This window comes from Python bivittatus, unplaced genomic scaffold (genome assembly GCF_059951505.1).
Source record: "Python bivittatus isolate LINGU-HERP-01145 unplaced genomic scaffold, Pbiv_v1 ctg000690_np1212, whole genome shotgun sequence".
In the NCBI taxonomy this organism is placed as follows: domain Eukaryota; kingdom Metazoa; phylum Chordata; class Lepidosauria; order Squamata; family Pythonidae; genus Python; species Python bivittatus.
The window spans coordinates 6,920,187-6,937,818 of NW_028277096.1; the positions used below are offsets into that span (position 1 = coordinate 6,920,187).

The 17,632-nt window shown below is 40.6% G+C and overlaps 1 protein-coding gene across 4 annotated transcripts in view; it reads left to right on the plus strand.

The window, feature by feature from the left end:
• The window catches only part of MLXIPL (MLX interacting protein like), a 61,978-nt gene that overhangs the window by 14,839 nt on the left and 29,507 nt on the right, over positions 1-17,632 (plus strand). For 3 of the 4 annotated variants that reach the window (XM_025170341.2, XM_025170342.2, XM_007433963.4), the window contains exons 2-3: positions 13,414-13,520; positions 16,267-16,349. In XM_025170341.2, coding sequence (XP_025026109.2) covers positions 13,414-13,520; positions 16,267-16,349 — 190 coding nt within the window. The remainder of the gene's footprint in view (positions 1-13,413; positions 13,521-16,266; positions 16,350-17,632) is intronic. The other variant, XM_025170343.2, reaches the window with a different exon arrangement.

A 17,632-nucleotide genomic window follows, 5' to 3' on the forward strand; every position in this document is an offset into this window, starting at 1 on the left:
AAGCAAGGGACAGGCATATCTCTCTCGTGCCATTGTTCCCTTGTACTGGCAACACTGGGTCTTCAAGATAGATAGCCCTTGGCAGATGAATTTATCCAGTCCTCTTTTAAAGCCATCCAGGTTAATGGCCATCACCACATCTGAACCATAATGAATTCCACAGATTAATTGTGTGCTGCGTTTGTTCTAATTCTCCTTCCAGCCAGCTTCATTGGATGACTTCTGCTTCCAGTGTCTGAAAAGAGGGGGGGGGGGGAAATACGCTTTATCTATGCCATACCCTTCAATCAGGTTCCCCTTCAGTCTTCTTTTTTTCCAGGTGAAAGCACTCCAAATGCCCTATCCTTTTCCTCTAGGGTAGAAGTTCGAGCCCCCTGATCATTCTTTGTGCTTGCCCTCTCTTGCCCTCTCATTTGGATTCATACTGTACATTGTGCTAAGGCTTATTAAGAATTTGTTACAGTTAGTTATTTTGTGGAACTAGCCATTGCAATTTATAGACCACGGCTTAGTGTGTGGTGTTGCCAACCAATTCTGGTTTGGTTTAGGTCAATTTGTGATCCTTATCCCTCTTTCTCTGAAAGAGACAGCATCATTCTCTTGCCCAAAAATTATGGCCTTGAATGTTGCTGTTCAACCTGACTAGATCAAAAGTCTGCTTGTATCAAGAAGGTCAGAAAAGTAGCATTTATTTTGTAGCAGACCATTCTCACCAACCCACTGGCAGCTGGGACAGCCTTAGTTGCTGGGGTATTGCAGCAAAGATGATGCCATTCTCTCTGCTTCCAGAGGCTGTTGACTTCTGGACATGCTGTTCTCAAATCTTGTTTACCTTGATCAGTGGGGCGGCCCCAGCACAGGCAAATTCGGACATAGAAACACTGTGAGGACACCCCCCCACCCCCGCATACACATACCAGTAATCTCACTGCTGCCTAGGCACAACTCTTTCTGCTTTGATATACACGGTGCTCTCCACTGCACCCACCCACCCTTTAAAGAAAGGGTATGACAAGAATGAATATGGAGAAGATGACTCACTCTCCATTCATACTATGGAACTTGGGATCAGCTGGTTAAACTGACTGGGCAGAGGATGTACTCTTCAAATAGGTGGCCTGGTGGGTGTCGTGTGGTTGGATCCTAGCGGTGGTTAATTCTTCCTTGAGAGAGGGGGTTGTTCCACCCCCCCCCCTTAAGGAGGCATTGGTTTGTCCCTTCCTCAAGAAGCCATCACTGGATCCTGCCATACTGGACAATTTTCATAAGTACCGAACCTCCCCTTTTTAGGGAGTTGCTACGTTGTACACTGCCCAGAGTTATGTTTTTGTGAGCTGGGCAGCTATATAAATACGATAAATAAATAAATGCAAGCGTATACATAGTGAAGGTGGCCTTGGAGTAACTTTATGCAGCCTTTATATTAATTTTAGAAGCTCTTTGCAAATGATGAATTCTAAACTCTGATGAGGATAAGAACTTGTGCCTTCCCAAGTTCCTGAAGTACAACTCCCATCTTTCCTTGGTTATGCTGCCTGGGGCTATTGGGAGTTGTAGTTCTGTCCTTTCCCTTATAGTCTTATCATAGGGGGAGAGAGAAGAGGATATTAGAAAGAGAAAAGTTGGGTTCCCACAACATGCCAGACAAGGGTAAAATGGCATTAGGTAATTTGTAGTTCACCTTTCTTTCTAACATCTCTGATATGGCGTATTTGAATCCAGCATATTATGTGGACACAGTACTGTGTTTTGCTAATCTGGGTTTGTCATGTTGTTTGACATGAGTGTGAGAGAGAAAAGAGCATAGGAAAAAGAGGTTGTCAGAAAGAGAGAATTGAAAGTCATGCCCACTTTTGGATTTCACTCCACCCACCTCTTACTTCAGTCACCATTGTCCTGTGGCCCTAATAGATTATCTCCCACTCCCAGAGTATGTGAACCCCATTCGATAAAAGGCGGTCCTTCCCTAGCTTATGGCATTCATTTCCATAAGAAGTTGTGATGGCTATGTTCCTTGTAGACTGAGTGCTTGAGAATACATTTACTAGCAGCTGTGAAAGCAGAATGGAGCTTCCATGATGAGAAGTGACACTTTTCTAAGGGTCATTAGAAAGTGGAGACATATGATCAGTTTTGCTTCCTGACATGCTTATGATCTTCCTAGAGCAGTGTTTCTCAACCTTGGCAACTTCAAGATAGTGTATGTGACTTCAACTTGCTGGCTGGGGAATTCTAGGAGTTGAAGTCCACATATCTTAAAATTGCCAAGGTTGAAAAACACTGTCCTAGAGGAACAGAATGGAGGGCTGGATAATCATATCTAATTCTTATCCAACAGGATAGCACTAATTAGTCATTGGCATCAGGAAGCCAGAGCTAAGCCTAAGAAGCAGGGCTTTTTCATTGAGGCAAAGGCCAATATGGTAGAGTGGTTAGGACTGGGGACTAATTCTGGGGAGATCTAGGTTCAGATCTACACTCAGTCATGGAAGTTGGCCCAGTGATCTTGGATAAGTCCTTCTACCCCAACCCTGACCAATCTGACAGGATTGTTGTTGCGGAGAAGAAAATGGAAAAATATGGTGTGCCTGGCTTTAAACTCCTGAAAGAAAAGAAAGATAGAAATCTAATATACTTTTTTAAATAATTCATTTTAATGGAGGAGAGTTCCATTAAACTCTTTGAGGAAGTGTGTGGTAACTTTCCCTAAACCAGAATAACCTCATGTAATGCTATGTGGGAATGACCTTGGGAGACAGGAGGAAGAGCCGCAGCCTGGACAACATTCTAATAAACAAAATTTGAGTCCGAAGGAGGAAGACTGGCGAAAGCGTCTCAGAAGGGACCCTCCCTAATTTTTGGGAGAGTAAAAGTGAAGGAAGGGAAGGGTACTTTCAGACTTGCAAGATTATGTTAATGTAACCTTACAATAAAGATAGAGCTAGTACTCCTGGGTGTGCTTCTTGTCTGGACTACCTCACAAGGCTGACATTACAGTGAAGGCCTGCATATTAGGCAGAAAAACTTCCAAACCAGAAGAAATAGGGGAGGGGGGATGACAAAACATGTCTCATCACGATGCAAATCCTGTGATTTATGTACATGTGTGTGACACTGAGATACAAGTACAGAAGGGTGGGATTTCCATTAATGACATCACTGCATGCATGCTGTTCTTTCATTGTGGTTAGGCACAGATACCTTTGCAATTAAATCCGTTCCTTTATCAGTGCATTTCCTCTTCCCCATCCTTTTCTTCCATTTGCTTATTCTTCTGTGTCATGTTTCTTCCTGCAACCCTTTGTTTGATGGCAAGGTCGAGACATTCTTATTTTGAAAGTATTCCCAGGGGTTTGTTGCAAAAAAATGGCAACGCCATTATGATGTTTGCTGGATGACATCCTGGGCAGTTTTGAAACTTTGTGCCAAGAAGAAGCAAGTCCTGTAATGTAAACGAATTATGATATTTGGCCTGTTTACATAATTTCCTCAATGCTCTGTTCCTCAGTCCTGCAATTTATTCTTAATTGTCAGTTTCCTACCCTTGGAGAAGGCACTAATCCTGCTCTTGACTACAGTAGCAGAAATCTCCCTATACCAGCTTTGAGGTTTTAGAAAGTGCTGTCCATGTTTTCAAACATATAGCTGTTACTGTAAGAGATAGAATGAACAGAAGCTGGGATTTACCGATAGCTGAATCTTGGGCTGGGCCCAGGCTGATCTTCTCTCCGTGCACTCATAATTCTCTACTAGCATAAGCGTGTGAATGCCTGAAGTCTTGTAACTGAGGTACATTGCTTAAGCCTTCCCTTTCCAGCTACTTAGAATCATAGAGTTGGAAAGGACTTTTGAGGTACAGTAATTGGATCACTCCTGCTCAGTGCAGGAATCCGGATGAAAGCGCTGCTGATAGATGACTGTCCAAGCCTCTTTTTGATATCTCTCTGGTATTTGGTTCCATTGTCAAACGATTCTTACTGTTGGGATTTTTTTTAGCATTCAGTTAGAATCTTACTTCCTAAAATTTGAATCTGTCATCCACATCTTGCATTCTGGGGTGACAGGGAAAAATCTTGACTTTCTGATGTATGACATTCTTTCAGATGTTAGGAACATTTCATTATATTCCCATTCAGTTTTCACAAAGCTGAATGTTTCCAATTCTTTCAACCTCCCTTCATGGGATTTAATGTCTAGCTTCCTAATTATCCCTGATGCCCTTACCTGAACCCGTCCCAGTTTGTCTAAATCAGTGTTTTTCAAACTTGGCAACTTTAAGATGTGTGGACTTCAACTCCCAGAATTCCCCAGCCAGCAGTGTTTGAAAAAAACTGGTCTAAATCCTTGCGCCCATAACTGGACACAAGACTTAAAGTAGGATCCGACAAATGCAGAATAAAAGGAACCTATTCTTTTCCATAATTTGGAAAGAGTACTCCTGTGGATGCAAATGGATTCCAGTCTACTTTTGCTGCAGCCATGTTACACTGTCAGATTATACTCCATTTGTATTATTGGAGTATTATGCTAAGATCCTTTTCACACAAGTATTCCCCATCGATCCTTGTGTATTTTATTTCTAAATAAATAATTTTGCACTTGTCTGTCTTGATGAGCATTGTTTGAATACATGTTTTGAGCTAGCTATGTGTCCATCTAATTGCCATGCCATTCATGCTTAAGTCGCTTGCTAATCAGAATGTAATGGAATCCTTTGTCAGATGCTTTTGTGAAGTCAGGGTATCTTATAAGATATCTTGTTACATAGCTATAGCATTCTCACAATTTACTAAGAAAATTGCCCAACGAAAATATGAGATAAGGTTAGCTTGGCGAGATTTTTCCTCAGTGCTTACAGGTCAATCTCTTTATAATTTGTCTGAGAATCTGCTCAGATATCTGTGTCAGGCTGACTGGTTGGTATTTCTCTGGTCTTCTTTTTTCCCCTTTTGAAGATGGGGACACTACTTGCCCAATCCTGTTTTATAGGAATACTCAAAAAATGGTATATAAAGGTTCAGCCAAATTATTAGTGGGTCCTTTCGAAGCCCCAGTATGCAATTCATCTGACTCTGGAGAATTGAATTAAATAAATATTTCCTGACCATATTTCTGTCCACCTTGAATTCAATCCTGCTCCTTCACTTGTGCTTTTGACAGTTTTCTGGTAGAGCATATTCTTTTTGTTTGCTTGGTTTTTTAAAATGAAATTGTAATTATACATTTAGGAACTCCCACTTGCCTTGGGCTGCTTTTCCCATTCCTTCAGGTTGTGAAATCTTGTTTATCACCGTTCTGTTTATTAAAATCTGTTTCCTTGAAATAGGTCTTTAAATTTGTGGGGACAATAAGCACTACATAAACCATTAATAGGGTGTTGTTCTTTTTACCCTTGTATTGTAATCAGTCTCCCCTTGTTATCCTGGCAAAGGATCATGGAGAAAGTAATAGGTTTTCCTATAATTTTTTCATCTGTCCCTATTTGTTCAGGATTAGTCCAGGTTCTAGAGAATGATGGATATACTTCCATTCATATCAGTGGATTTGCTCTGGATCGAACAATCTTACATCAGCAAAAGTACCCTTTGTTTTTTTCTTTAGGAGTTTTAGAACCAGCACATATGCAAGGTTAAGGTGGCTTTCTGTCCAACTCTGACTGTAGGGCAGAGAAGCCTTGATTCAAGGAACAAGAAGCTGATGCATGCTTGAAAGAAGGAAGATTTCTCTCACTAGCTCTCATTCATGCGTCATCTTTGGGCCAGCAGCCCTGCATCTAGACAGCTTGTCATCTGGGAATGTTTTCATTTTGATTTTATAGTCTAACATTTAGATTTGAGTGGCCTTATAGGGCAAGTTATTTTGTCCCTCCCTCCCTTTCTTCTCTAGGGAAGAACACAACATAGTTCATCCCAATGAGTGTAGTGCTGCAGGAAAATTGCTTCTCCTTACTTCTCCTTCCCACTTATTTCTCTTGAGTTGCAATCCTTGGCCGCCTCTCCATGCTTCCAAAGGTTTGGCTAACTTTGCCAATAAGGAATTGGCCCAGAGTGAGATTTCACAGTCTTCTGAACATGTGCTAACTGCTTTTTCCTTATTTACAGAATAAACTGAGCAATAAGCTAGATGTAGTTAGACATTGGTCCTAGGTTTCAAGGGGAGAGAAGGAAGACACTGATACAGGACTCCTGTGTCATGCCAGTTTTCTAGATAGGCTGGAGGACAGAATATATTTCTATGGAACTCTCTTAAGTGCTCAGCTCTTAAAGAAGTTGTTCCTCCAAATAGCCTCCCTGAATCTAGTGCCATACAAATAGGTTGTCCAACAGCCAAAGTGCCTGGAAATTCTAATAGTTGTAATCCCAACATCTCTCAAAGGCACCAGATTGAATTATACTGACCCAAGCTCTGTGGTTGCACAACACCATTAACCTGGTCATTAAGTTAATCCATTTTCTGAGTTTGCACAATACAATGAACCCTAAACAAGCCAAAGAGATTGAGTTCACACAATGCACTAAAACACATATGCATCACACAAACTAGCCAAGATTAACACTAATCAAATGTTACATGTGATGCAAAGCAGTTGCTAGACTGTAAGTGACCCACCTGTTTAACTGTGTTGTGTGAACTCAGAGTAGCAGTAATGTGTTTTGTAAAGTGTGTTTTGCTTAGTTTTGGCTGAGTGAATACAATATACCCAGACATATTTTATTCAACTGGATTTCAGCAATGTGCCCTTGATCTCCAAGGTGAATGTAGGCTCCTGATATTTAAGGCTCTTAATATTTAAGAAGCCCCTTTTATATTAACTATAGAACCCTGTGTACACCATTGCACCAAATTCTGGGAATATTGAGCCCCAATTGGAAAAGTGACCGGTGAGAGCTTCCTGGTGTTGAATTCTAAGACTGTTTGGCTGACTGATAAGGTGTGGGGAAGTTCCACATCGGTCTAATTCCATATTCATGTAAAATTAAAATTATAGTCCTCTGCAGCATTGAATGCAACACAACATCCTCCATTTCCTATCCCATGTAAGAGAATAGCTGGGTTTGCAGAACATGCTAAAACATAACATGGGTGGTTTAATAATGTGGTTTAGCATGGTGAGCTAATCAAGCCATTGTGGCTTGTAAAAACAAGGTTTATATCTTAGGAAGTTGTACAAAGCCAGTCATTTATGTGGTATTCAACCCATATTTAAACATACGATGGCTTAGCGTGATTTCTGAACATAGTAAGTGTTCCAGGGAGTCTATCTCTTCCCCCTCCTCCTAAAAAAAAAGCCAGAGGAAAGGATACAAATGGAATAAATCTATTTTACTAAGAAGCACAATAGATCATATGAATTATCAGTCAACCTGTGGGGCCCTTTGGTTCCTAGGCAACTGAATAGCCTTGGTCTGTGGGGTGGCTGGCAAATGGCTCCCTTGCCTCATTCACCTACTTGGCACTAGCAGAGAGAGTGTTTGTTCTGGATCGGGGCGAAGAGTCCAAATTCCCCAATGACAGCTCAGAAGGAAGGCTTGGCTCAGTACTTAACGCTGCTGGTGTGGGGCCTTGATTTCCTTAAGTACAGCTGAGATCCTGCAACCAGTTTTACCCTGACTGGTGTGAAATAAAGATGGTGAGCATTAGAGCCTTTTCAACCATAAGTGGCATTTTTTTTCAGCTTCTACAGGCTGCCCATTGATGTAACTCTGTGTTTCTCAACCTTGGGAACTTTAAGATGTGTGGACTTCAGCTCCCAGAATTCCCCAGCCAGCTGGGAATTCTGGGAGCTGAAGTCCACACATCTTAAAGTTCCCAAGGTTGAGAAACACTGATGTAACTGGTGAGACAATGGTTGCTCTTACTGGAGGGGGAGCCATTTTTGTTCAGCCTTTTCTTTTTGCTTGTGGGGAGATTAAGGGTGGGAAACAGATGCTTTCTACCTTGAGAAGGTTTAGTGCACCCATTTCCACTCTTATTTTAGCTTTTTTTTTTTTTTTGCTAAAATTAATACTTTTGAAGTTGAGGTCAGGACCACCAAATCTCTATGGCAAAATTGGCCAATCTATCCTGGGATATTGGGGAGGTCATGCATTTGGATCTGGGAGCCAGTTGCAATTTGTGGGCTGTTCTTTGCCTGTCAGAGAAAATGGATTCAACCTCCTTTCATAATAATATAGCAATTTTATTGGGTGTTCAAAATGCCCCATTTATCTCAGCAGTCCTTACAATATTCTTCTCATTTCTTTTATTTATTCAAATGTGGTTAAACAGGACTTTCAGGGCAGGCTGCCCGCATAACGTAGCTTTCAAAATTATAAAATGCAATTACAGGTCAGGCATTCCAGATGTTTTCTCCATGGTCAGTTGGTGAAAACTTCAGATTCAGTGGTCAGCAACTCATTGTTGGAGGGACAATCTGCAGATTATGTGCAACCCTCTGAGGCTGTGCTATGGCTCCCAACCCACCCTCCCATCTCTTTCTCAAATATTGGTGGTAAACTGCTATATGGTTTAGAGTTAAAGTTATGGGAGGAAAAAATTGACAGGATAGTATTCTAAAAGTTATAGTAAATGTTATATTGTTAAATTTCAGAAATAAAATTCAGTTGATAGATTTTATTTTTATTTTATGATGACCTTTATGCTACTTCAATCTAATCAACTCTAAGCCAGCAATATCAACAACATGACAATAAAAGAATAACAAGAATAATATACAAGAATACAGTAGAACATTCCTTGAACTGCATCTTGGTCAGGGCAACAATATTAAACCATCTAGTTCCTGAAGATCTTATAAAATAGCCTTTACAAACTTTCAGAAAATCATGAGAGAAGGGCACAGGGGCCACTCTTGGAGGACAAGTGGTTACATAAAACACCACCCAGAGTCACTTTGTGTGAGATGGGTGGCTATATAAATGTGATAGATAGATAGATAGATAGATAGATAGATAGATAGATAGATAGATAGATAGATAGATAGATAGGGAGCCCCATAGAGAATGCCTGCTTGTGAGCCTTTTCCTGCAAAATGGGGACACTCAGAAGGCACCTTCTATTGGCACATTTTGGATGGGTATATTCTATCTGAAATAGGTGCTCTCAAAGATACCCAGGTCCCACGTGATACAGGGCTTTATAACCAGCACCTGAATTGTACTTGGAAACAAAATGGTAGACAGCGCAGCCCTACAGCAGTGTAATGAGTCAATAATGGGTAGCTGCGTACTACATCAGCTGAAATTTCCAGGTGGCCTTCAAGAGCAGTCCCAGCTAAAGCAGTTAGAATAATCCAGGTTTGAGATCTTCCCTTTTTTCTTCTGGCCACATCCACAGCTGAGCACAGCTCTTGCCCTTCGCAGAAGACTGGATGGTTGTATTCACACATCATGCTTGACCTGGTTACTGAAATAACTCATTTTCTGGATTTGCATAATATATTGGAACATAAATTAACCAAAACAGGCTGCGTTTCCACAACACGGTAAAAAAAATGACAAGATAACACTTGAGTTAGAAATTATATGAAAGCAGCTCCTAGGTCTTTAACTGACCTACTTAAGCATGTTGTGCAAACATGGTCTATGTGACCTTGATCCCCCACACCAAATATGCAAACTCAGTTTCTAGTCCTAGGTCTGCATACTGCCTTAGACAAATTTTAGATTGCCCTCAGCCTCATTTCAGCCAAAAGAAAGTAGATTTTGTTGGATATTGGGAAAACTTTCCTAACAGAGGTCTTCAACAATGCACTAGTCTGCCTCAGAAATTAGTGGACTCTTTTTCACTGTAGGTGTTGAACAGAGGCTGGATGGCCATCTGTAGGGATGATGTAGTAGTGGATTCTTGCATTGAAGTTGCATGACCTTGATGATCACCAAGGTCCCTTCCAACTCTTCCATTCTGTGATTCTACAGTTCTGCAAGAAATCAGGTCCCACCACTGCTTGCTTTAGCCCCACCCACCATATCTGGCCCTTGAAGAATGTGGCCATCAACAGAAAAAAAAAAAAAAAAAGGACTTGCTTAGCCCTGCTGTAGACATTTTGTGGAGACCTAGCTGGTGATTCTGCAATCCTCGGTTACATGTATTTAGGAGATTAGGAAATGATGGCAAAATAAACAATACTTCCCTCTTTCTGCTGGCATTGTGGTCCTTTGGCAGCTATCTAATGTTCTTTGGCAGCTGATGTAATCATGGCTGCTGCCAGATGAAGGCTGGAGAATGGAGACATTTGACAAAAAGATGACTGTGGTCCTCCTTCTGTTCACTCCCACTGCTGTAGGCTGACATAATGGATGCCCATTAAAGTGATGCTATCACTGTCTTGCAAATTGCCAGGAGTATGAGTGAGATGCAATTAGATGGAGAAGTGTGTGGGGTTTTTTTCCTTACAGAGCTCAAGATGAAAGAATGGGGGGGGGGCCTTTGGCTAACGTTAGGTTTGTTTGTTTCTTTGCTCCATTGCTCCTAAGAAAAGTAGGGTTTGCAGATGTGGGGCACTATAATAAATCTATAAACCCTCTTTGATCAGGGATGATTGACTGATCAGTTAATTTTAATCTTAGAGGACGTTTGCTCTCTCTCTCTCTCTCTCTCTCTCTCTCTCTGTGTGTGTGTGTGTGTGTGTGTGTGTAAAATGGTTTAGTATACAGTATTAAAAATAGCCTGTTTGGTTACATTATGGTTCAATTCAATAACTTGACTAAGCCTATTGCATGAATAGTCAATATAGTTTATTTATCTTTAATATATTATGGGGACACAGTAACTTTATTTAACCCAGTTTTAGGATTTAACATGTGAATCCAATGAATGAATCCCTAGCTTAACATGTTTCTTCTACCCCTTTCACCTTTTGGAAGGAAGAAAGCAGAAAAAGTTACTGAAGGCTATTTAGAGACATGATATCCAGACTTGTTTTGGAGGGGGGAAAAGATGACCTGCAAGACAAGTCCTAAGACATGGGTTGGAGCAACTTTTTCCAAAGTGGTACTTTTCCAATGTATAGGACTACAATTTCCATTTGACTTTCTGACTTTTGCCTTTCTGATCTTTGTGTAGATCAGATCCCCTGTCTCCAATTTTAATCTTTCCCTGATTCCAAAATTTAGCTAAGGATCCACTTGTCTGCATAAAACTTTGTCTTATTGATTTTATTTTATTTTATTATTTTATTAAATTTGTATGCCACCCATCTCCCCTGGAGGGTAGATAGATGTCTTGATGCTCTCCTGATGATAATTGTTGTCACATACTGGCAGGGAGTAACTGAACTAAGGGCAAGGAATCAATTGTGGGTACTGCAATCTAAAACAATGGAGTAATGGGGTAACAGGTTGCATACCCTATTCTGTCTACTGTATCAATCTGTGATATCTAAACATGATAGGATTTGTAGTCTAATGTCACTGGAAGGCACTAGATGGAGGAAAGATTACACAACGCCCTGAACTGTGTTGAATCTCTGTTTTATAATTCAGCATTGGCGTCCATTGTGCAGTTTCCTCCATAACACTACCTTCTTCAACATTTGGCTGCTATTTTACAGGGTTTTCCATCCCAGCTGGTGTTTGCTTGCTTTCCCATCCAGGAGATGAGGAGGGCTGGCTTTAAGCATGGGCCTCTGCACACAGATTAGCGAAAATGTGCTCAGCTTTGCACACTGAGTAAACAGCCGGCTGACTGTTCCTGGAAACTTGGATACAGTGAGGGAATAATTGGTACAATATGATTTTACTCTTGCTTGGATTAGTCCTCCCTTAGACCACATGTGCTTTTTTAAAAAATGTGCTTTGAGACTCCTCAGATGGATTCACATAGTATAATAAACCCTAAACATACCACACCCAAGTAAATAATATCCCAAGTAAATTTGTGATCAAATAAATAAACCACAGTATAGTTTAATATTCACAGAAGATGCTGAGAAATTGCTAGATCTGTACAACATGCTGAATCAGAAATTAAAAAGCAAAGCTGCCTTCAGATCGAACTTGACTCCTAGGGACTACATGGATGCAACCATGCAGTTTTCAATTGTCTTCTTCCAGGAGCGTTTTCCAATTTTCCAGTCTAGCTTACACCACTTTCCCGGTGGTCTCAGACAAGCCTGGACAGCGTCAGCCAGGTACTACCCAACCAGAAACTACACAACTGGACTTCAATCTAGTTCAGTATACAGAGTGAACTCAACCACTTAGATAAAACAAGCCCATGAATAGAGGGTCAGGCCTTGCCTCTGAAAGTACCTGGGTTCAGATCCCAACATCTGCTGTATACCTACCAACATTTCAGAAAAGCAAAAAAAGGGTGGACCTGTCTCAATACTGCCATGACATGTTTCTGAAGGTTCTGCTCACCTTTCAGAAGCTGCCCATTTCTTTATTCACTGTAACTGAAACAAGGTGCCCTAAAATAAATTATAAAGATAAGGTATTGGAATGTGTGTGCAATGGCAGTCTGGACAGAGCAGAGCACTTTGGTGGCCATATGTGCACATGTACAAGAAAAAGGATACATCCTCATGCTTTCACTCATTTCTAGTGAGGGACCCTTGGGAAGGTCCTTGAAGTTTTATGCTAACACAGCAGCTCCCAAAAACAAACTACGAACCATCTCTCTTTAGAAGGCAGTGACATATCTAGAACAGGGAACTCTATGTGGAGCTCCATAAACTCTACTTCTCATAACAATCTAATGCTTTAAAAGCATTTCACATGCATCACTCTGTTATTATAGCAACACATTGAGGCAGCAGGACAATATTTCAGTCTCATGTTGTAGTAGAAGTGATAATGAGCCATTTGCCACTTGGCCATAATAATGACCTACCTTGCAAGATTATAATGGTTCATTTACAAACAATTGTGCTGGACAGAGAGGCCTTCTAAGAATCAAAGATCCACTAATTCAACATCTGGCTTCCAACTAAATGTCTGTAGGATGCACACATAATAGTACCATTCTATTGCTGTTTGTCTTCAGCGTCCACAGCTGAAAGGTAGACTGCTTCTGGACTGGGAAATTCTGATTTAGGATCTGCAGCTGATACCCAACAGTAGACTTCTGAGGCATAAGGAATGCTTTGTTTGATCAGACCAAGTATTCATCAGGTCTAGTTGTCTCCAGCAGCAATCAGCCAAACGCCTCTAGGAAGCCCATAAACAAGGCATGAAGACAACAGCATTTAAAAAAGGAATATAGCCTCTGATCATGACTGCTCAATTTAGTTGTTCTGGTAAATGACTGCTGATAAATATAACCGCAGTTCCATTAGCCCTGGCTTGTTAAAATGATATTGGATCAATTCAAAGACTTATGAACTTGGCCAAGAAAAGGAACTGGGGTCTGTCTGTTCCTCTTTTGCATCCCCCCCTCTTTAAATCCATGTCTTTTTCCTTGACATTTCAGTGGGAAGTTGGTATCCCCCAAATGGAAGAATTTCAAAGGGTTACAGTTGCTTTGTCGGGACAAGATCCGCCTCAACAATGCCATTTGGAGAGCTTGGTACATCCAGTGTGAGTTTTGGGACTGTGGGGGGTGGGCTAGGGAGGTAGATGGTTGGGAACTCAACTCATCTTCAGCAAATAGGAGCCAAGGCTAGCTCTCTAGGGATGGGCTTCAGTGTTTGGATTGCCCCCAGCTGAAAAACATTTTAGATCCAAGTATAAGTGTGTGGTTTTTTTTCAGGTTTGATCTTGATTTCATTAAAAATCTGAAGAGCAATTTTTCAGTCCTAAAGGGAAAAGGAACTTGGGCCTTTGCAGAAGTAAATGAATAAGTCCAGGCATATTTATACATACCCATCAAGCTATTAGCTTTTAGACTAAGCAACATGACATAAAACACAATTGTAAAAAGTGAGAAGTTACGAGGAAGACAAATGATAGGCAAGAGATAAAAGGAAAGAAAATCTAGTTTACACTAACATTATTCACTATACCTCCTCATATTTTTTTGTCCTTGCAAACTATCCTTGTTTCCACCATGTCCATACAATCATATAGTCTTTAAAGCAGGGTTCCTCAACATTGGCGACTTGAAGATGTGTGGACTACAACTCCCAGAATTCCCCAGCCAGCCATTCTGGGAGTTGAAGTCCACACATCTTCAAGTTGCCAAGGTTGAGGAACCCTGCTTTAAACTTCTCATCAGTTGTGACTTTTTCAGTCTTTCCCTTTCTCTTGACCCTTTCTCTCTTCCTTCATATATTTGATCTTTTACTGGATCCTTATTCATTCTCCCTATATGATAGAATTACCCAAATTATTACCCATTTTTGTAAATATTCCACATTCATTCATCATCCAATCTTTTCTTATCATACCACACACACCCTTTTTAAGGAACTCATTCCCACTTCATTCAACTTTTATATTTCTTTCAGCAAGTATTCATTTCTCACACAGACCACATACTAGCTACTTCCATTCTCCCAACCTTTGCATGAAACTTCTCCATTTTTCTATCTTTAGTAAACATTCTACCAAGGGACACAAATTTCAGCTGTTTGCTCTATTTTTTATCATTAATGTGTAATTTGCAATTATTTACTCAATTTTCCCTGCCAAACTACTTGGTCTTTGATACTTTAATTTTCAGATTCATAGTCGTTGTTGCATCATAAAATCTATCTAATATTTGTTGCAAATCATTCAGTGTGTTGAAAACAACATGGCATTATCTGCATCCAGAAGTACATGCCTAATATTTCCACAAACATTCCTTATACATTTAGCCAGAAATATATTAAACAACCCCGGGAAGATCACACATACTTGTCTTACTCCCTCCTCAGTGTTGAACCATTTCCCAAGTATTCAATTGATTCTTATGCATGTTTTGTTTCCATAACATACCACTCATATTACATTCATTCAGCAACCAGCCTTCAACATATTTGCACAAAACTTTTGTAACTGAAGCCTATTCAGTTATACACTTCCTCTGAATCAACAATCCTGTATGTAAACAATCTTTTTCCTGTATCACAAAATAAGCCTGGAACTTCTTATGCTGTCACGTTGATGAGAATATTCACTTTTATGTTCCTGCTGGCTGAATGTATTCTTCTTGCCCAATGCGCTTGAACATATGATGCCTCCAAATCATACTTACCAATAACAAGATATTGGGGCTTTTTTATTACATCGTGCAGGAGACTGTTTCTGGAACTACATCCCAGCATTTTACTCACACCCATGTTTTCTTTTCTTTTCTTTTCTTTTTGCACTGTCAAGCTTGCTATGGCCTTGCAAATTGCTGACAATAATGTACTAGATGTTTTGCTCATCCAAATGACACAATCACACCATTATAAGTCTATTCCATAGCATCATATCTAGCCTCAGACATCTTTTTCTTAAACAAACAAAGTGCTTAGATTAAGGAGCTCTCTTTGTCCCCATCTAGCTGGGAACAGGAACCAGGGGGTTAGTCTAGCTGTAGGTAATGATTGCTAGCCTAAAAGAAGCTCAGATATATAAGAAGCAAATGGCAACTGGGGGAAGTATAGGAACCACTGAAGTAGAACATATTTTCACAATTTGGTACCCAGCACATGTTTTAGACTACAAATCCAGTCAGCCTCAGCCAGCATGACTAGGGGTAATGGGGGGTGGTAAGGAAAAACTGGAATTAAAAAAAGAGTATCTGGGGGGAACATTTCTAGATGGATGGGTCCTTCTGCTCAAGGCATTCCAAAGGCCTTGAGCAATAGCTCTATCTTCTCCTCCTTAATGGATTTTTGGGGGAAGATGAAAGAGAGGCTGGGGGCAGAACAAAGTGAGGTGGTTGTCTCATAAAACAGATACTGAGAGGCAGTAGGAATAGCCTGTGCCCCCTCAGCTTGTCTGGAGAATGGACTAATTTGAAGAAAGATTCAACTCTCATGACAATTGGCTTTTCTGCATGGAATGGGAGAAGGCACCATCTTGTTTTTTGCCTTAGGCAGCAATATGTTTCGGGCTGGCTCTATGCAGGGGTAGACAACATGGGAGAGTTACAACTGGAAGATGAAATAATCTGAAGACCCCATTTAGTTAAGTGAAAGAGGCAAGAGCCCTTCTGGAGTTTTGCTGGCAAGCAATTGAGAGCAGGTGGTAAAATAAGAAATTGGATTATTCTCCTGCTAGATGCCTGGCTTGGTTTTTGCCAGGTGGGAGACGGCTGAAGAGGCCTGGGAGCAAAGAAGAGAACTGGGTTGAAAATTCTGTCAGGGGTGTGAAGTGAGGAATGTTCACTGTAATGGATTCTTTGCCACAGATGTGGAACGCAGGAAGACCCCTGTTTGTGGATTTGTTACTCCCCTGGATGGGTCTGAGGCAGATGAGCACCGAAAGCCAGAAGTGAGTGGCATTGCATTTTCCCCAAATCTTGTATAAATGTGTGTGTCTGTGTGTGTAGATGATGCTGAGGGTGGGGTTTGAGAAGATGGGTATTAGGAAAAGTCAGCAAGATTCACACAATGTGTTTGATTGTCATGGTTAGTGCAATTTTGATCTTCTTTTCAGTACCTTAGGATCCTCTTCTCCCTCTGGGCATCCCTCTGTGCCAGGTAGACAGATCCCCCATTGCATTGTTCTCCTCCCTGCACAGTGATTTCTAGGTCGTCTTCAGAGATTTTGGATCACCCCAGAATCTGCATCTCTTCAGCAGTCCAACATGGCCTTCTATCTGTAGCCTTGAATCTGAGAGTCTGGTGACAACTTTTCCAACTAACAAATTTAAGGCATAAACTTTTATGAGCTTTAGCTCACTTCATCAGATCCATACTGGCTAAACTGTTGTAGGATTTAAATTGGGATGGGGAAAGACTGATTGGTTATGCAAATGTAGGTTGCATGTGAGACAGATTACAAGTACGTTATCATTTAACAACTGTAATATGTCACAGTTAAATGACCTTTTAAGATAGCCTGCAACCTTTTGATGTATGTGAGTTCAGCAATCTCTCACAGTCGTATTGTTAAAATTTTGTTTTCCCAAAATGATTGCTTTGAAATCTGCAATAGAATATCCTGGGAGGTTGAAATGCTCTGATATTACATTGTCCTTGTTTGGAATCCTGATGTCAAACAGGCTTTGAGTTCCAAAACAAGGGCAGTGTAATATCAGAGCATCTCAACCCGTATGTCTGATTTATAATTCTGTGAAACTAGAAAAATGTGTTACTTTACCATATAGGTTACACATGTTGTGTGAATGTAATCATAAACTAAACACAGAGGCCAGGCTCACAGAACATATTAGGCTAATACATAGTTGGCTAATGGTTCAGTATGGTTCAGTATGTTATATCAGGGTTCCTCAACCTTGGCGAGTTGAAGTCCACACATCTTCAAGTCGCCAAGGTTGCGGAACCCTGTGTTATATGAACAAAGCTTATGCTTGTCTTTTCCTTCTCTCTTCCTTTCTTTGTGCTATGCCATGAAGTGGTTATTCCTGTTCTTGTCTTAGGCTGTTATAGGGTTCCAGACATCCTGTTTAAAAGCCACAGTTTATGGTTTAGCATGATATGTGATCCCACACATTTTAGTCCACTCCGCAAGGCTTGATTAAGCCAAATCATGGTTTAGCATTGTGATGGAGATGAATCCATTTAAACATCTTTCACTTCAGTTACATTGTT